The sequence below is a fragment of the Bos grunniens genome, chromosome 3 (assembly GCF_055505025.1).
Source record: "Bos grunniens cultivar Pamir isolate PY7600 chromosome 3, Bosgru_T2T1.0, whole genome shotgun sequence".
NCBI classification, from domain to species: Eukaryota; Metazoa; Chordata; class Mammalia; order Artiodactyla; family Bovidae; genus Bos; species Bos grunniens.
In genome coordinates, this window is record NC_141167.1 from 6,172,643 (window position 1) to 6,192,912 (window position 20,270).

At 52.2% G+C, this 20,270-nt stretch overlaps 1 protein-coding gene across 12 annotated transcripts in view; it reads right to left on the reverse strand.

The window, feature by feature from the left end:
- Positions 1-20,270, reverse strand: part of AGAP1 (ArfGAP with GTPase domain, ankyrin repeat and PH domain 1) — a 572,168-nt gene that overhangs the window by 394,722 nt on the left and 157,176 nt on the right. Inside the window, exon 1 of one of the 12 annotated variants that reach the window (XM_086376709.1) lies at positions 16,805-18,307. The exons of 4 other annotated variants lie outside the window; for them this stretch is intronic. In XM_086376709.1, coding sequence (XP_086232835.1) covers positions 16,805-17,786 — 982 coding nt within the window. In that variant the 5' untranslated portion in view covers positions 17,787-18,307. Of the gene's footprint in view, positions 1-16,804; positions 18,326-20,270 lie in introns of those variants that run through there. 7 more of the 12 variants (XM_086376719.1, XM_086376697.1, XM_086376729.1 and 4 more) reach the window with 7 other exon arrangements.

Here is a 20,270-nt window from a genome sequence, read left to right on the forward strand (position 1 = left end):
CCAGCCGCCCAAGCTAGTTCATTTAACTCAGGAGCCCACAGGACACCAAGGAGCATGCAGGACCAACTCCAAACCGGCCCCACCATCTAGAAGCAGCCTTCTAGAGCAGAAGATCAATGAGCACACAGGTTTGTAAGCCCAGCCCGTGACGCTGTCAGGGCAGGAGCTGTGGGGACCAGGGGAACGAAGTGGGAGAGGCTGCCCCGGGGGAGACAGTCAGCAAGGGGCCCAGATGTGCTGGCATTTAAGCCTGGGACCTGAGGGCTTCCTAGGTGGTAAAGAATCTTCCCAGTGGCAAAGGATCTACCGGCCAATGCAGAAGACACAAGAGACGCGAGTTTGATCCCTGGGTCTGGAAGACTCCCCTGGAGTAGTAAATGGTAACCCACTGCAGTATTCTTGCCTGGAGAATCCCATGGGCAGAGAGGCCTGGTGGGCTACAGTCCTGAGAGAGAGAGAGAGAGAGACTCTCCCAGGACCTCTGAGGGACCAGACTGGGGAAGGGCAGGCCAGGTGTCTGGCTGGAGGTGCCAGGTGGAAGATGGGTGCACGGCCCTAAGAAGGGGAAGGGGCCAGAGGCCAAGGTGTGGTCAGGGACGCACCTAGGTGGAGATGCCCACACGTACCAGGCACGAAGGAGCCATCCCTGGGGGGTGCCTGCCAGGAAGCCCCCTCGGGTTTGGGCTGTACACACATAAAACATCCCCGACGAAAGCCTCTTCAGTGGACATGCGAGGTCAAACTCACGATGAACTTTTGGTGTCTGAGCTTACTCTGTGTAGTTACATCCTCTGGAGATACCGTCACGATTTTTGGCAACTTGCTCTACCTTAAGTGAAGTGAAGTCGCTCAGTCGTGTCTGACTCTTTGCGACCCCATGGGCTGTAGCCTACCAGGCTCCTCTGTCCGTGGGATTTTCCAGGCAAGAGTACTGGAGTGGGTTGCCATTTCCTTCTCCAGGGGATCTTCCCGACCCAGGGATTGAATCCGGGTCTCCCGCATTGTGGGCACGCTCTACTTTGCAACTAGCTAATTAGCTACTAACGGTTACGATGGCGCTCACCCCTTGGAAAGTTTTCACAACACAACTGCCTATTTCTAGGAAATTTAATCCTGCATCCCTGCCCTGCCTCCCAGGGACCCAGAAGGCATCAGCCACATTCCCATGCTTGGCCAGGGCTGCAGCCCCTGGAGGCAGGGCCCACATGATGGGGGCCACACTGAGGTCAGAGAAGGAAGGAAGGGAGAGGCAGGTCCCCAGAGCATGAAGCCCTCCCACACCGTCTCTCCATCCCTGGGGTTCCTGCTGATGTGAACCCATGACAACAGGTAGACTTCACTGAGGGTTCTCCCGGAGTTTGCTTTGCAGTGCTTGCTGACACGTGACCTTCCTGTGGTCACTTCCACAAGGGACAATGGTAACCTGATCATCGTACACCCAGTGTTGTCCTGTGGGGAGGGGGAGCGGAGGAGAAGGAGGTGAACCGAAGCCAGTCACAGATGCACAAGCCCCACCTGGATGCTGCTACATCTCCGATGCTTAACCTGAGGCCATAAGCAGACTTTGAAGCTGTGCTAAATTTGCTTATAGCAATGGACATGTGTAAAACTTCCCACCCCTGGGAGGACATCACCGGCGAGCACAGGCTTTAAAAAGGCCCACCTCAAAAAAATAAATAAATAAATAAAAAGGCCCACGTCTCCCCTCCCCCTTGACGCATGCCAGCCAACTGCAGACACTGGCCTGGCTCACAGGACAGGAGGCACCCAGCACCTAGCACCCAGCTCCTCAGAAAGAGACTCTAGAGGGAAGAGAATCAGACTCTTGCCGTCAACAGCCCCCACACCAGGGCTGTGGTGCTCTCACTGGAGAGCTCTGAGACCCCAGCTTCCAACACAATCACAGAACACCCGGCGGTGGGCGGCTTCCAGGAAGGCTCCCGGCATATTTAAAATAGCCACGAACCCCTGCCAAACCCCAGGCCCAGACTCCCAAGTGTTTACACGGCTGGATTTAGAACTCTGAAAATAAAACCATTGATTTGGACTTCTCAAAACCAATACTCACACTGGACTGGACAGGGCAAAAAAAACCATGAGCAGAGGAAAAAAAACACAATGACCTCACCCAAAGATACAGCGGGAGCAACGTACCCACCCTGAGCTGGCTCGGGTGCAGCATGTGAGGAGGCCTTGTCTCTTTCCAAGGAGCCCCAGCATCTGGCTGCCCCCAAGCACAACTCCCAGGTCAACAGGGTCACATCAGTCTCAGGTCTGCCTGCAAAGACTGCAAGTGTTCACCCTGCCCATCCAGGGACTAAGAATAAACTGCGTCCTGGGACTTCCCTGGCCACCCAGTGGTGACAGCTCTGAGCTTCCGCTGCAGGGAACGCAAGTTTGATCCCTGGTCGGGGAACAGGGATCCCGCAAGCCGCGTCGTGCAGCCAAAAAAATTAAAAATAAAAAAACAAGGATAAACCGTATCCCTTCCTGGTTATCATTTTTTTCTTTTAAACTAAAATGTGCTGAAAAGTTTCAAATGCAAAGCATCGAATGTTCGATTGGAGCTCTGAAATTAAATGTAACCTACAGAGCCAGGCCTGCAGGTGGGGCGGAGGGCGGTAGGAGGGAGGGGTGTGGTGCCTGTGGCCACCACAGTCTTAGAAGCCCACCTGGGCTAGACCTTTAAAAAGAATGTTCAGTTCAGTTGCTCAATCATGTCCGACTCTTTGCGACCCCATGGACTGCAGCACGCCAGGCTTCCCTGTCCTTCACCATCTCCCGGAGTTTGCCCAAGTTCATGACAGTTGAGTCCTTGATACCATCCAACCATCTCATCCTCTGTTGTCCCCTCTCCTCCCGCCTTCAGTCTTTCCCAGCATCAGGGTCTTTTCCAACGAGTCAGTTCTTCGCATCTGGTGGCCAAAGTATTGGAGTTTCAGCTTCAGCATCAGTCCTTTCAATGAATATTCAGGACTGATTTCCTTTAGGATGGACTGGTTGGATCTCCTTGCAGTCCAAGGGACTCTCAAGTCTTCTCCAACATCACAGTTCAAAAGCATCAATTCTTTGGTGCTCAGCTTTCTTTATAGTCCAACTCTCACATCTATACATAACTACTGGGAAAACCATTGCTTTGACTAGACTTTTTTAACTTAAAAAGAAGGTGTTTTCACCTTTAAAAGGGGTGGGGTGGGGCAGGGGTTAAAGTCCCTGTAGCTCTAACTTTGCAGGGTTCTTTGTTTCAGAAATCTGTACTTAAGCCCTCTGAGCAGTAAAAGTGAAGCCAGTGCACCCATGCACCCCATGCATTTATCACTGTCTCACTTTCATTATTAAAAAGCAGAGACATCCTTTTGCCAACCAAAGTCCATATAGTCAAAGCTACGGTTTTTCCAGTAGTCATTTACAGATGCGAGAGCTGGACCATAAAGGCAGAGCACCAAAGAATTGATGCTTTCAAACCGTGTTGCTGGAGAAGACTCTTGAGAGTCCCTTGGATGGCAAGGAAATCAAACTAGTCAATCCTAAAGGAAATCAACACTGAATATTCACTGGAAGGACTGTTGCTGAAGCTCCAATACTTTGGCCACCTGATTTGAAGAACTGACTCATTGGAAAAGACCCTGATGCTGGGAAAGATTGAAGGCAGGAGGAGAAGGGGACAACAGAGGATGAGATGGTTGGAAGGCATCATCGTCTCAATTGAGCAGACTCTGTGAGATGGTGATGGACAGGGAAGCCTGGTGCGCTGCAGTCCATGGGATCACAAAGAATCAGACACGACTTAGCGACTGAACAACACTTTTATCAAACACATGTAGCTGTTAGATAAATTTACTATCAGATAAATTCAGTGCAGGGAAAAAATAGTAAATAGAAGAAATATTTTTAAAACCACTGCCAACACCACAAAACATCCCCAAGTGTTTAATACAGCCTGGAAAGCAAACCAGCCAGCCCGAGTGCAGCAGCAGCCTAGGGTTCAAAACCCAGCTCACTGCCCACCTGCTCGGACGGCATGGGCCTCAGCCCTGCCAGCCAAGACTCCACAGGTGTGAACACACCATACACAGCACACACACTCGCACGCCAATCTACCACCATCCTGGCTCCAAAAGCCAGAAACCACAGGGGAATCCAGGGAAACCACCTTGATCTTTTTATGATGGGTTTTGGTTCGGGAAGATGCCCTAGAGAAGGAATGGCAACCCACTCCAGTATTCTCGCCTGAAGAATCCCATGGACAGAGGAGCCTGGCGGGCTACAGTCCATGGGGTCACGAAGAGTTGGACATGACTAAGCAACTAACACTTTCAACTCTGAGATGCAGGAGGCAAGGTAGGGAACATCCCTGTTAAGGGACTGACAGCTTGAGGCCCCTGAGAAATTACATCTTTGAAATAAATGACAATAGAAAGGGAGTGGGGCAGTAGAACAAAAACCTGAGACCACGGGGATCTGCCCCGGCCAGAGACCACTGCCCCATGCCATCCCTTCCCCGAGGCTCACACACCCGCACGAGCTCTGCCTGACCCTCTCGGTGTGGCCCCCAAGTGCACGGTTCCCGGGGCTGCTCGGAGACACTGCCGTCGCTAAACCCTGCCTGTTCATGACGACGCCCAATACTGTGTCAGGGTCTAAGAGCCTAAGCAGACGAGAGCCTCTGGCCCCGCCACCCGAGGGGCTGCCCAGTGACAGGGAGGACAAAGCAGCCCAAGTCTTCCCAGCACCAAGCCCCCGGACCACCTCCGTGCAGCAGGGAAGGTCATCGGAGCAGCAGCTAAGCTGGAGCCTGGGCGCCCCTGACTGATGGGGGCTCGGGCACCCTTCCCAATCTCCCGGTCCATCGCCACAGACAGCTCCACAGACCTCTCTCCACTGATAACCCATCGGTCCTATTGATCTGCAGTTGCAGGAATCAATGACTCAACAAAAGCAGAGCGCTCCGACAGCCCAGCCTGGAAAACATCATGCAGGTGTGCGGCTGGTAATTGCCTTATTGTGACACAGCAAAAACAGTTTAAAAATAAGCATAATCGGCCTGGTCCTCAAATAACAGAGTCTAGTGGCAGGAGCTCCCTGGGCAGGCAGGGGACGGGGGATGGCCCCGTGGTTCCCTCGTGGTCCCGAGTGCCCGCAGCTCTGTCCCTTCACTGCACAATGCTGGGCTCTGCTGGACAGCCCCGCCCCTTGAAATAGACCACAGTTTCTATTTCAGCTGCGTCGACCCCAGTCCGGGCCGTAACAGGCACAGGCCATTGGGCACAAGCAGGACAAAATTCCGTTTCACCGGAAACGACACAACAGACCCTCAAAGGGCCCGGGGTGTGAGTGGTGGGAGCTGATCTTTCTTCTGAAGGCGCTCTGCACCTGCAGGGCACACTGAGGACCCCGGGAGAGGCAGGAAGTTCCAGAAGTATGTCATGGGGCAGAGGGGCTGGTGGCGCGAACGGCAACTGAGCTGTGGGGCCCTCCCTGACCCCGAGACCCGGGGAATGAAGGGACACGGCTGGGACAGGCAAAACGCGCCCCCCACACCCAGGACCCCCCAAAGGCATGCTGAGACCTAACACCTCACTCACGGACACCTCGACTGGCCACAGGCCCTGAAGACGGGGCACAGTCCAGACCTGACTGTCCCAGGGCAGAGACCAGAGGAGAAATCCAGGGAACAGCCTTGTACGACAGAGCCTAAACTCCTGGGGATAGGCACTTCCCCTCAAGACAGATGCTTGGCGCTGAAATCCTGCCCTCCCTCAAGTCCGCTCAGATAAACTTCTGGCTGTGTCCTGTGAAGCAACAGGGCGTTCCTGTTTATTTTGGAAATGGAAGAATCGAAAAGCTGACAGGTCATCTAAACAAACAAGCCGCTTTCAAAGGCGGGTCACTGTACAAGAGCTTTTACCTGCAAGTTTTATCAAGTTGCAAGGGACACGCACCAGGAACATCCCAGTCTGGAAATTCACCTGAAATGGACTGTCAGCCGGTATCTAAGGCGAAGGACCCTTCTAGGATTTACCGGGCATTATACGCACAAATCATATTATCACCCCAAAGGCAGACCTGCCACAAATAAAAGTCGGGCTTCAGAGGCAGCTGGAGGTAATTTCTGGACATAAAAGATATCGGCTAACATCTGCCACCCAGGAAGCCTAGGCGGAAAGCATGACTTGGCCTGACGGAGCCTGAGGGCTTAATCTCCTTCCCAGAGATCGATAACACTCTAAAGACTCGGAAGAAAAGGAAAATGCCACAAAAATCTCCCGCAGTGTGGAGAACTCATGCCTCGGGAATGCAGATCTGTTCAATACCAACTACGTGGGCTTCCCAGGTACCACAGTGGTAACGATTCTGTCTGCCAATGCAGGAGACATGAGAGACATGGGTTCCATCCCTGGGTCGGAAAGATCCCCTGGAGGAGGAAGTGGCAACCCATTCCAGTATTCTTGCCCGGAGAATTCCATGGACAGAGGAGCCTGGCGGGCTACAATCCATGGGGTCACAGAGAGTCAGACAAGGCTGAGTGGCAGAGAACACACACACACACCTGGATTCTTCAGCTGAGAATGGTGCGCACTTTCAGGGCTGGGCTCCGACACTCTCAGAGCCGGGGTCCACCCTTCCTGGCTTCCCTGGACAGAGGCTGCTACAGCCCCCACCCAGCTGACCGTTAACCTGGAGGTCTGAGAAGCAACCCCATATGTAATAATGTCATGAGATTCATCAGGATGGAGTGGACGGGGAATTAGGGAAGGAGGTTAAGCAAAAAGCTTTCCCCTGAACCAGAACTCGGAAGTGGCCTTTGAATCTGCCGGTCGATGGCTGATGTCCAAACCTCCCCCAGGGGTTGCAGGTAGGCAAGTACCCTTTGCAGGGGGGAAGGAAGGGAGCTTCAAGGCTCAGCACACGTAACTCTCAATCCCAGCTTCCTGGCCTACTGAGTAAGGTACTCGTCAATTTGAAATTTTTAACTTAAATACTAAATATCAAATGTATTATTTTATGATTTATAAAATGTTATGTGTACAATGTATGAATTGTAAATAGAGTAAATATTAAACATTAAGCAAAATTTAAACATGTGTATTTCAGAATGATAAAAGAGGCAAATACATTCGGGGGAAAAAAAAAGTCAGTGGAACCCAAATTGTGACCTCTTTCCAAGGGGGTCATTATTTTTACCCGTTTCACCTTAAACGGAAGAAATGAATTTTTCACTGTAAAAGAAGGTAGGACTTCTCACATACACAGCACCCCACTCGCCCCACTTCCTGGCCAGGGAATCGGCAGCTCGGGGCAGCACCCACACCCTCACGCGCACCTCTCACCCTCACCTCCAGCCCGGAGTTCCAGGAACACAGCAAACTGAGGCATAGAGAGGCCACGGAACGCGCCCGAGGACGCACATCCAAAAACAGAAACACAGGCGCCGGGCGCCAGGAGCCCCGTCCCCGGCCGACAAGCCGCACGGGAACGAGACCAGCTTGAAAGGGTTTCACAATGAGCCTACTGGCACTCCATGAGAACACAGGGAAACCAAACTCAGCAGAGAGCCTCACAGGGTAAAACGAGCTCACCATCGGACCCTCTGCCAGACACCATGTGATGTGTCGTGGGTGGGACACAGCAGATCTCCCGGATAGTCTCATGCTGATTCATCTGTGAATGATCTACTCCTCAAGGTCCACAATACCCCACCAGAGTCCTCGGATCGTGGAAGGCAGGGTGAGGACGCAGTGCTCAGAACAGCTCTTGGAAATAAACACGTTTGGCTCGTATCAGGAAGGATATGAATCCATGTGCTGCAGATGGAGCTAACTCTTCCAGTTACATAGATGAAGGGGAGGCAGGGCACAGAGGGGAGAAGAAGCCAGAGAAGGGAAAAAGACCACTCTGCTCTCCCCACTTAAAAAGTGAAGGTACAATAGTCAACAACTTAAAAAGAAGCGGTTAAAATGAAAATTGTCAGAAAACACAGGATGAAGCAGCGGAAACAAAATAAAAGGTTAATTCACACTCGTAGTTTTGAGAATGGATCTGCCCCACTTGGGCAAAGGTACATGTCAGAGCAACCACAAATCCAAGCATATCCATATATGTGATATGTTCTATTCTGGGGTCTTTTGCAAACACACACACACACACACACACATAACAAGCATTGGAGAAGGAAATGGCAACCCACTCCAGTGTTCTTGCCTGGAGAATCCCAGGGACGGGGGAGCCTGTTGTGCTGCCGTCTATGGGGTCGCACAGAGTCGGACACGACTGAAGCGACTTAGCAGCAGCAGCAACAAGCAATTATTCTAAAGCGAAGCTGCTGGGCCACACAGTTTAGGACTCTCTTTCACACTCATTCTGACCTCCCTGAGAAGGAGAAGGGAATGACAGAGGACGAGATGGTTGGATAGCATCACTGACTCAATGGACATGAGTTTGAGCAAGCTCCGGGAGATGGTGAAGGACAGGGAAGCCTGGCCTGCTGCAGTCCATGGGGTCACAAGGAATCAGACATGACTGAGCGACTGAATGACGACAACTGGCCTTCCTGAGAATCAATCACAGGGACTCTACTTAAATCAATGAGGCAGCTGGACCTCAGGGCAGTGAAATGACTTCTCAGGGCGCCTTGAGCCTAAGTTTGCAGCCAAGACCAAACGGATTCCACTGACTCCAGAAGCTGCACCCTCTCCACGTGGCAACGGCTCCCACAATAAACAGAACATTCTTTCCTGCCACCATCATTGTGTAACTCACATACCTGAAATCAGTTCAAGGCAAGAACGCTAAGAGAAAGCAAAGAAAGAAAGAAGCATGGGCTATAGAAGAATCAGATTAAGGTGAGGCTGGGACAGCACCCACCGCCTTGAAGCCAGAAGGACAAAGGACATCGGGATCATGGGGGGTCTCAATGGCCCAACAGGGGCCCAGGAAGCAAAGCCAAGCCACTGGGGCAGCTGCCACCTGTGGGAGTGGCCTTTGGGGGGTGCGGGGGGGTGGGAGCAGACTTCCCTCCGTCCAAGATTGCTGCTGCTGTGCTGTGCTCAGTTGTGTCCGACTCTTTGTGACGCTTGGACTACAGTCCTCCAGGCTTCTGTGTCCATGGGATTCTCCAGGCAAGAATACAGAAATGGGCTGCCATGCCCTTCTCCATGGGATCTTCCCAACCCAGGTATCAAACCCAGGTTCTCCTACATTGCAGGCAGACTTTTTACCATCTGAGCCACCAGGGAAGCCCAAGACCACCAATTCCAGGCCCCAAGACAATGAACACGGCCCCCCCTTTCAACATCCCCTGACTCTGCTGTGTGTGGAAGCCTCCAGTGACCGGGAACAACCAACTCCAAGTGTGAGGGCTGGCTTGTGCCTTCTGAGACCTGAGTCAACCTTTCCCTAATGCATCTCCCTCACCAGTGACTCCTGGGTCGTGTTATGTCTGCTTCTCAAAAACTGGGAGACAAGTCTCCAGGCTCCCGGCTTTCCCTTCCAAATTAAAAATCCCCTAGTGTCTTTGAATGAACTGGGCTTCCAGAGCCTTCAGTGAACCAGATCAGGAAAGCAGATTAGGCATCTCCTTTTAAATGCAAGGGAGGTCAGAGTCAAGTATGGTTGGGTCTCTAGCCTGGGACCTAAAATAACCAGAAGGACGAGATATCTGCGTATCCAGGAGCTATGGCTGAGCCGTGGGCACCACCGAGACAGAGCCTCCCTTGCTGGGTCCACCACTCCACCAGTGACCTGGCCAGGGACTGAGGCTGCAGGAAAGCAGGTTACAAGTGTAAAATCCTGTCACACATATCTCACAGACTGACTTTTCCGTTGTTTAAAAGCCCTTGCCAATTGGAACAGGAAGGTCCCAGATGGATAAACACCCACCATCCCCCATGTCCATCCACTGACCAAGTGGCGTCTGGGTAATTCTGGTCTGAGGACAAGAGGGCAGGAACTGCATCAGAGGCTGGTGGCATTGTTTGCAGAGTCAATCCTCAAGTGTCAGCCCTTGCAACGACAGGCACAGGGGGCAAGAGGGAACACGATGCCCTTTGACAAGCATCTCAAACAGATGAACATCCACGCATATGAACATGAATCCCACTGGCACTCAAACGCAGCCCACGGAATAAAGGGAGCGGCCCTACAGGTCGATTAAACGACTAAGTCAGGCAAAACCTCGCACCTGACGATCGCACCAGAAGCAAATTCGGTACTTGCGAAGAATTCTCAATAAAGGATGGGAAAAAAGGGACCCTCTTTTCCCCTTTCCCTCCCACCAGCTGAAGTGTGCCTCTTCTAATTATCTTTATTGGTCAGATAAGGAGAAGCCAAATAATTGCTTCCCAAGCCTCTGGCTGGTACACTCTGATACTGAAGGAGTAACTGGGACTCTCATCCTCCAATTCACAAACTTCACTTCTTTTGTAAGCTTTCTGAACCTTCAGATCCAGGAGGGATGTCAGAATTGAAAAACCAAGGCAAAAAAAAAAAAAAAAGAAATCAAGGAGAAGAGATGAGAAAACAAAAGGTCAGGACACATCTTTGAATTAAAGCCAAGCAAACCAACAGATGTGTGCTAACACTTTTTAAACTCTACAAGCATATACAGTTTTGTCTTAAGCAAAACATTAATAACAACAGAAAAGAGAACAAATGGGAAAGCCAAGATCGGTGGAAATGTATGAGAAACAGAATGTCTCAGACGGTAACCTACAGACGAAGTATCATCGTCACACTACACTCTAATGTGAGCTGAACAAAACCTACATCGCAACGATGTTGGGCAGATGGCACTTTCTCTCAAAATGATGCAAAGACAATAATCGCCCTTCTTTGTGCTAATCTGTTGACCTTAATACCAATTCTGTTCATCACCTGGGGATATAACTGCAGCTGCACATACTTTATCTCAATTGATGCCCTAAATAAATAAAACCTCTTTTTCATTATTTTACTCACTGTGTCACCATTTTAAATGAATATAATTTTTCACATAATTACTGAAAAAGAATAACAATAGCCTAAAAGCAATTTCCCATGATAAACAAAAAACTCATGCCAAAAAAGGAAAAAAGGATAAATAAACCTCCTGGAAACCAAAACATTCTTTTTAATGTCTGACAATGGCATTAGTCATATAGATCAGGGAAACAGGAATCTTTTTTTTTTTTTTAAAGGAATTAATTATGGAAATCTCAACCAACTTGCTGATCAAGAATCTCCTCTTTTCTACCCGGTAAACTCCTACTGATCCTACAAGAACCAAATCATTTTATCCCTCTGGGAGGCCTTCATTCACTCCACCCCCTCTTTATGGACATTTGCTCCCTTTTTTTGTGTCCTCCAGTCATTTCGTTAGTTCTTCCCACAAACACTTATTACAAGTCTATGTGCCAAGCCCAGTGCTCTTCATTCTGCATGAGGAAAAGGAACGGGACACCCAGAAGGGGCTCACTGAGCATCAGACCTGGCAGGATGTTAGACCTTCGGACACACTAGGGCTAGTGTTTAGACACTAGAGAATCTGCCTGCAATGAGGGAGATTTGGGTTTGATCCCTGGGTCGGGAAGATCCCCAGTAGAAGGGCATGGCAACCCACTCCAGTATTCATGCCTGGAGAATCCCATGGATGGAGGAGCTTGGTGGGCTAGAGTCCACGGGGTCGCAAAGAGTTGGACATGACTGAGTGACTAACACGTTTTCACACTTTTTGATAATCAGACCTTACTGTAACATGTTAGGGTCAGTGCTCCAGTGGAGGTCTTCTGTGCAGAGAAATACAGTCATATGTTCCCCAAAGTACCCATGAAGCTGTGGTTCACAGGATTCACCATCCTCCCCAACAGGCTACAGACCTTGGAAGTCAGGAACTGCGCCCCAGGAAGCCCCAGCTCTCTGCAGAGTACACGGCAGAAACTCAAATGCCTCTTGATGCAACAGAACAAGAAAACAGCCAAAAATACAAAGTGGTCCCAGTGCTTTATAGTTGCGCCTTATACTTCCAGACATTTTTAACTGTATACCCAACCAGACGGCTGCACTGGGCCCATGGTAAAACTGGAGGATTCTTCGCAGAGGCACTTTCAAACATTCCTTTGGCTTCAGGATATTCCAAGCCCAGGTTGAGATCGAGAGAGACGCTGACAGGTGACCAGGATGAAACGTGGGCTCCAACTAGAGAAAATTAACATGGCAAGACACAGCCCAAACCTCCAGCGCACAGAGCGTCTCTGCTGCCCAGCGAGGCTCTGCGTCCCAGGTGGGCTGTCCCGTCTCCAGGAAAACGAGTCGCCAACCTTATAAGTAAAACAATGGGGATTTTCCTAAATGTCTACCTGGAATCATTAACTTAAAAAAAAAAAAAAGTGAATTCTAAAACGTCGAGTATGTAATTAGTTCAAAATGTCTCAAACGAGAAACTTCAAGTGACACTCTCTTTAAAGCCCTGAATGTCCTTCTCAGCAACAAATTGAGTTTCAAAGTGTAGCATGGAAACATATACATCACCATACTGAAACAGACTGCCAGTGGGAATTTGCTCTCTGACACAGGCAGCTCAAATCAGGTGCTCTGTAACAACCCAGAGGGAAGGGATGGGGAGGGGGCAGGAGGGAGGTTCAAGAGGGAGGGGACAGGTGTGTATCTATGGCTGATTCACAGCTGATTCATGGCAGAAACCAACACAATACTGTAAAGCAATTATCCTCCAACTAAAAATAAATTTTAAAAAGGTACCCCAAAAACGTATCAAGTTATTTCAGTCATTTCATTTCATTGTTGCTTCACCTCTCCACTGAAGGGTTTAAAAAAAAAACAACCTATAAAACAGTCTCTCTGCCTACACAAACTGAATGATGCAAATCAAGAGAATCAAAAATTAAACAGCAAAGCCACTCATCAAAACGTGTTGTCAAAAATCAGTTGTAAATGACTAATTTAAAGAGCTAATCTCAGTCCGGGCTATCAATGAATCACTTTATTGCTGTAATCAATCCTCCCAGACAGCAACAGAACACGCCGAAAACACGTGTGGCCCTGGCCTGGCATTGCCCACAGCTGGTCCCAAAGAGTAGCTGCAGGCTGGCCAGGCCAGCGCCAGCGAGTGACACCCTACAGCCTAATGAATCATTCATCATTTGATCTTCCTTTGTATTAAATTATACTGGTGTCAACAGACTCTGCCCCGTTACACGCGTATCAAGTAACAGGAAACCGCCCTTGATCTGACAGAAGGCCTCTCTGAAACATTGTCGTTGCTGTCGGTGTTCAGTCCTCAGTCATCTCTGATTCTTTGCAACCCCGTGGACTGTAGCCCGCCAGGCTCCTCTGTCTATGGGATTCACCAGGCAAGAATACTTGAGTGGGTTGCCATTTCTTCCTCCAGGGGATCGTCCGGACCCGGGTGTCGAACCCGCATCTCCTGTGGTTCCTACATTGACAGGGAGGTTCTTTACCACTGAGCTACCAGGGAAGCCCCTGAAACATTCCAGGGCCTCCTAACAGCTAGGAATCTGAGGACAACAGCCCTGGAACCCTGGGAGGCGAAAGATACACATCACTGGGGAGAAAGGGGAAGAGCCTCCTCAATGGACAAAACCATTAGGGATTAAAAACTATGAGAAATCATCCCATGACAGTAGGAGCTTTTAATCTTTAACCCTCAGTTCAGTTCAGTTGCTCAGTTGTGTCTGACTCTTTGAGGACCCCATGGACTGCAGCACGCCAGGCTTCCCTGTCCATCACCAACTCCTGGAGCCTGCTCAAACTCAAAACTCTTTAACCCTAAAGGCTTGAAGTAAGGTTATAAGAAATCCATAGCAATGTGATGCGTGAAACTCTGTGCATTCTTAAAATCAGACTCTAACCATCTTACAAAGGTACCTGGTTCAAGACTAAGCAAATTAACTCTAAGAGGCCAGTTACATAATAATTAGGTAATCTTTTAAAGTTCCTTTCCAAGAAGTCAATTCAAAAACTTAACAGCTGAGGGACTTCCTAGGCAGTCCCAGGGTTAGGACTCTGCACTTCCAATGCAGGGGGCAGGGGTCTGATCCCTGGTCAGAAATGGCACAGCCAAATTAAAAAAAATTAACAGCTGAAAGTGTGTAACAAAAGGAAAACCTGCCCCCCACGACAAATCTGCTCTAAGGTCCTTTACACTCGAAAGGACGTCAAAGTTTGACACAAAGTGGCTGAGATTTAAAGCTAGTGACGCTCCTCTTCAAACACATCGCATTACAGGTCTGCAACAGCTTGCCTGAAACTCTGATATCCAAACAGGGCTGAAGACGGAAGCTTGACTCACAAGTTCTTAGCAGCCTCTCGGTGACCAAACATATTTATCACACCAAGCGTGAACATCCCCAGCTTTGCTGCCCTTTGTCAGTGTCTGATTACAGGGTGCTGCCCGACCTCACAAGCCGTGTTCTGCCACACACACCACTTGACTTTCCTGAAGTCCTCATCTTCCAAGTCTGGCAAACCCGCCTGGCTCCGTGGTTTAAGGCGCTACGGACATTCACAGGGAAGACTGAGCCTGGGCTCCGTGGCACGGCAACGCTACCCGAGAGAATTCTGCCCAAAATTCAAAAGCTCATTTAAACAGCACCTAAATGTTGCATAACCTACGTCACACGAAGCAAGTATGATAAAATGAGAAGAGCAAAAAGCTGTGGGGCTGCACCTTTTCCTTGGAATTAGATACAGGCCTTACAAAAATCCTGAGGACACTTACGCTTCAAGCCTGTTTGCCAAAAGACAGGTGAAGGAAGTAGTTCTGTGATTACCTAGAACTGTGAAATAAGGCCCTAGAGTTCTGACTGCGTGTCCTCTAATCTAGTTCACGAACATTCGTTTTCCCACACAACTCACAAAGCTAGAGAGTTACTGTCAGATGAAAGTAATTCCACCCTGAGAAGGAAGGGCCACAGGGACAAAGCAACCAAGTGTGATTTTAGTTATTACTATATTTTATATACTGCCTTAGAGAGAGAAAAAATTCCCAACACACTTCACATCTTTACTATTCCAAACCGACTATTGATCCATTTGACCAGAAAGGAGACACCCCAACCCCAAAGCTTCTAACTTGCCTGCATAGCCACCAGGACGGAGCACTTGCCTCCTAAGTGGTGTGTGGGCCAGCTCCACGCAGGAGGTGTACTTGTCTGCAACTCAGGCAGCTAATTACTATTTTCTACAAAGACCATGAGAACAAAGATGCAAGCCTGCTATCAGAGGAAGAGCTGCCTGCAGAGCTGAACTTCCCCCGAACACAAGTGATGGTAGCGGTAGCTTATTACAAACCAAGGGTCTCGGCTTTCCATGAGGGCAATAACTTGCGTTGTTTTTAATATTTTAAAGGCACGTGGGAAGGGATGGGAAAATGGTGGGAGTCAAATGAGGTGCCTTCTAAAAAATTCCAGGGCAGGTTAAAACAAAAGGTATGTGCAACAAGTTAACTGCAGATAACTACAGAGACCTGCTGTACCCTCATTAATCAAAAAATTCAGATTTTAACACACCGCACATTCGACTGCTTGGTTCCAAACATCTTCTGTCACCTGAGGATGAACCAGAGCGGAAGGGAACATGACATCACCTGTGTTCAGTTTACCTTAAAAAGAACTTCAGTGACGGCAGTGGTTTCTTTGTGTCGGCTGGTTTTAATATAGGGCTTGGCAGCCAGCTAACCTGTGAAGTCCACTAAGGAGGAACACTGTCTCCAGGGGTGGTGAGTTAGCAGTTGAGAACCTCTAATTAAAAATCCACACAACAGTGCTTCACCCACCTCCATCTCTACTGGCAGCAGAGTTTGATAATTAGCAGAAAGAACATTACTAACGATTTCTCGGTGGTGGAAAATGCGCACGGCCAATATTCTCAGACATCGCTCACAGCCCTCCCCGTGAGAAGAAGGGTGCAACAATCCAGCCACCCCCTGCACCTCGCCTCTTCCCTTTAGGGTGCTGCCCAGGCACGCAGATTTTTGCTGTTTCTGGATAATTCTGACTCCCGAACAAGTACCAGAGGTCAGTTGGTTCTTGCAAGAGACTACTACACCTTCCTCCAGAACCTTCTCTGCAAGCCCTCTGGTGGAACAGAGAACTGAGATTTCAGGATAGGTTGTGGGGCTGTGGTTTTCCTGCCTGAATGCTAGCATACATTCCCAGAGTCGGGGTACGGAGGCGTTCTCACTACATGACACCACTTGGCAGGGAGACCGTGGGCAGAGACCCAGCTCTGACCACTGGAGTGAACCCTCTTAACCAGCAGGGCAATAGGTGAGCGAGACCACACAGCAGCATTCGCAGACGGTGGCGTCTGCAGAGACCAGCTTGGGACGCGGGAGGAAGAAATTAACCAGGAGGAAGCCGCCTCTCCCGCCAGGCAGCATCACCTGCGTGGTGGCGTCAGGAGCCAAGCTGGGGTCCCTGGGGCAGCCCACAGATATCACAGGCGGCACGCGCGCAGTGTAGCCCGACCTTATGGAGAAAGAGGGCTGCGCCAGCAACTGCGGGAGAAAGACACCGCTGGGCAAGGTGATATCTCCGCAGACAGGCTCACAGTGGCCTCAGTGACAGGCCCTGAGGGGCACCAGCACACGCGGCAGGGAGCAGGGGCAGTCAAGAACTTCCAGACCCGCAGTACCGGAGTCCACTCCTTGCACGGCGACCTGCCGTCAGTGACCCGGGAGGGTCGGTCCCTGATCTCTCCCGACCAAGCCCCGGCGTGTTCTACCTGGCAGGCCGCCTGCGGAAACCCCCACCCCACTCCGGCCCTCCCCTCCCCGGGCCGCGCTGCCCACCTCTGCGTGGGGACCCGTCGATGCTCTCCGCGCTGGACGAGTGCGCGTCGGCAGGGGCCCGCCGCAGGCTGCTGAAGTAGCCGCGCGACCGCGACGCGCCGCTCCGCGGAGAGGGCCCGCCGCCGGGCGCGCCTTCCTTGCGCGCGAAGATGCCGCTGAAGAAGCGCAGCAGCCGGTGCTCCGACGCCGTGCCGTGGCCCGCGGCCGCAGCCGCCGCCCGCGCGCGCTCCAGCCGCTGCAGGTCGCTGTTGTCCAGCGTGCGGTTCTTGCTTTTGCTGCGCTCCCAGCGCTCCAGGTCCGAGAGCGCGTCGTTCTTGCTGAGCACCTCACCCACGTCCAGGGTGTTGCGCTTCTCCGAGGCAGGCTGCCCCGAGACCGCGGGCTCCAGAGCGGCCCCGGGGTCGGCCACCTCCTCCCCGCCAGGGGCCCAGGCCAGGCTCCCGGAGCTGCTGTAGCGCCTCCCGCGGCCCAGGGCCCTACCCCGCGGCGCCTCGGGTCGGCTCCAGTGCCTGAAGCTGAGGCTCCGCCGCAGGGGCGCGGCCCGGGCCCCCTCCACGTCCGGACTGCCCGGCGCGGGCGAGCCCGACCCCTCCTCCACCTCCTCCTCCATGGCCCGGGGCCTGCCGGTCCGGTCCTCGAGCTCCGGGCCGCGTGCGCAAGGCCGGAGCCGCCCGAGTTCCAGCTGCCCGGTGCTGCGGGTGCGGAAGGTGCGGAAGTCCCAGGCGCGCGGCGGCCGACGGTCCTCCGGGTCCTCAGCACCCGCCGCCTCCTCCACGAGCCGGCCGGGCGCGTCCGGGGAGCGCGCGGTCCGGGGCCTCCGAGTCGGACGCGTGTCCGGGCCACCGGGGCCCGGCGCGCCCAGCTGCTCCTTTCTGACCATGGTCACGGAGATGCGGTAGACGGTCTTCCTAGGGGGCGGCCCGCGCGGCATCGCGTCCGCGGGCGGAGACGCGGGTTCGCCGCTGCCGTCCAGCAGGTACATGTCGCCTCGGGCCGCGGCCGCCCGCCAGGGCTCCACCGCATCCAGCGCGCCGCGGGCCGCCGGGCCGCGCCGGTCGGGGCCCGGTCGCCGGGCGAGGCGGGGAGGGCGGGCGCGCCCGGAGAGCGTCCACGCCCCCCGGCTCGCCGCGAGGGCGGGGGGGCGCGCTCAGGCTGCGGGAACGGTGCCCCAGGCGCCCGCCAGCCCCTGCGCCGCGCGGCCCGAGTGCGGGGGTCCGGGCCCGGGGCGCCGAGCCATGGGCTGGCGGGACCGGCGGGCGATCAGGCGCGGGGCCGGGCTCGCCGGCAGGTGCGGTCGCGGCGCGCGGGGCCCGGAGCGGGCGGCGGCGCCCGCGGCTTCATTGTCTACGGCGCGGTGCCCACTCGCATACTCCGGCCTTGTCCGCACAGTCCGCAGCCTCCGCCACTCCCTGGGTTCGGGACGCGCGGGCAGCTGCGCGGGCCGCGGGCGAGCGGAGGCGGTTTAAAATGGAAATGCGCGCCGGGGCGGGGCGGGGCGGGCCGGGGGGGCCCGACCAGCAGGGACCGCGGGCCGCGCGCCCAGCCCGGCCGCCGAGTGCCGGGAGCGCGGCGGCGGTGGGCGCGCGGATCGGCGGTCGGGCCCAAGCGCCGGGGTGGATCGCCGCGGCGCGGACCGGAGCCTCCGGTCAGGTGGGGGGCGGGGCGCAGATGAGTAGGGGAGGGGGCGGTGAGGGCTTGTTTTGCCAAAGAAAACAAAATATGAGCCCTCTGTCACCTACTGAGGATTTTTACGAAGACCCTGTCCTCATCGAGGTGCTTTAAAGAAGATCTGACTCAAGAGGCTTGTTTTATAAAACAAATATTTTAGGTACTGGTCCTAACTTTACAAAGGAGCAATAATGCATTCCTAATAAGGGCCCAGGAAGGCAACATCAGGCAGGTGATGGGAGTGTGGGTCACACCAGAGCCCTCCAAACAAAGGACCCGCAATTTCACTCCTAATTAATATTTTGGAGTATTTTCCCAACGTGGAGGGAAACCTCCCGACAGGCAGGCATTTGCTGTCTGGGGTCAGAGGCAAGAAAACACAGTGAGGAAGGGGAGAGGGAAGAAGGCTGGCCTGTCCCAGTCCTGTGAACTCAGGGATCGGCTTTTGGTTTTTACACCTGTTAAGTAGGGATGGAAAAGGGAACAAACAAAAAACCCAGTACCTAAACTCTGAGCATTCTTGTGAGGACTGAACTAGCTCAGATGCATGTGCAGGCATTCTGTGTAAGCACTAAGTATTTGCCATCTTTGCCCCACCAGCTACTTCTTGGCTCTCTGGATACTGGTTCTCCGTATTATCCAACGCAGCACGATATTCAAGGGACTTGATCCACGTATTAGTTCTTCGTGATGTCCTGAAGATAGATCTCTCCAGTTCGCTTGTTTAAAACTTTCAGAAAGCAAATGTCTCATCAAACTGGATGCTCTTCTACAGCCTTCTCTAGGCCTGAAAATGCCAAGACTGCAGAGAGGTGGTTTCTAGGAAAAGTGCTAGAGGCCAGGCCAGGTGTGACTGTGGGATTAGACAGCTGTTTGCAAATGCTGATTTCCCTTCTTTAGTCTCTTGAATAATTATGGGGCACCTATTGTGTCTATGGCAGGGAAGATGCTATAAAGATGAATCGGGGTCTCTTACAAAGGAGGTTATAACCTAGGAAATCTGAATTTTACCTCAGTGAAATGAGATATTTGGGCTTGATGAGATAAAAGTTGAGTTTATTTTTTAAAAGATACTTTATGGTATAGAGGATTTTAAGGGCCTTGAAAATACCCTGTACCCTGAATGATAGATATGTATCATTATATATTTGTCCAAACCCATAAAATGTGAACCTAGAGACTGTTACACAGAGTAAGTCAGAAAGAGAAAAGTAAATTTTGTATATTAATGCCTATGCATGGAATCTAGAAAAATGACACTGAGGAACCTATTTGCAAGGCAGAAGAGAGACACAGAGAACTCATTGTGGACGCAGGTGGAGAAGGAGAGGGCGGGGTGGACTGAGAGAGCGGCGCTGACATATGTGCAGGGCCAGGTGTAAACAGCCAGCGAGGAGCCGCGGCACAGCACGGGGGGCCCACGACAGCACGGCGGAGGTGGGGGGCGGCCCAGGAGGGGGGACATACGTGTACCTGTGGCTGGTTCATGTGGGTGTATCGCAGAAGCCGATGCGATGTTGTAAAGCAATTATCCTCCAATTAAAAATAAAGTTAAAACATTTTTAAAAAGAGTGAACCCTAATGTAAACTATCGACTTTGGGGGATGACCAAGTGTCAGTGTTGGTTCATCAGTTCTGACAAACTAACCGCTCTGGTGGTGGGATGGAGGGATGCTGATGTGTGGGATGGTGGGAGTGTGTGTGTGTGTGTGATGGTGGGAGTGTGTGTGTGTGTGTGTGTGTGTGATGGTGGGATGCTGATGTGTGGGATGGGGTGTTTGTGTGTGTGTGTGTGTGT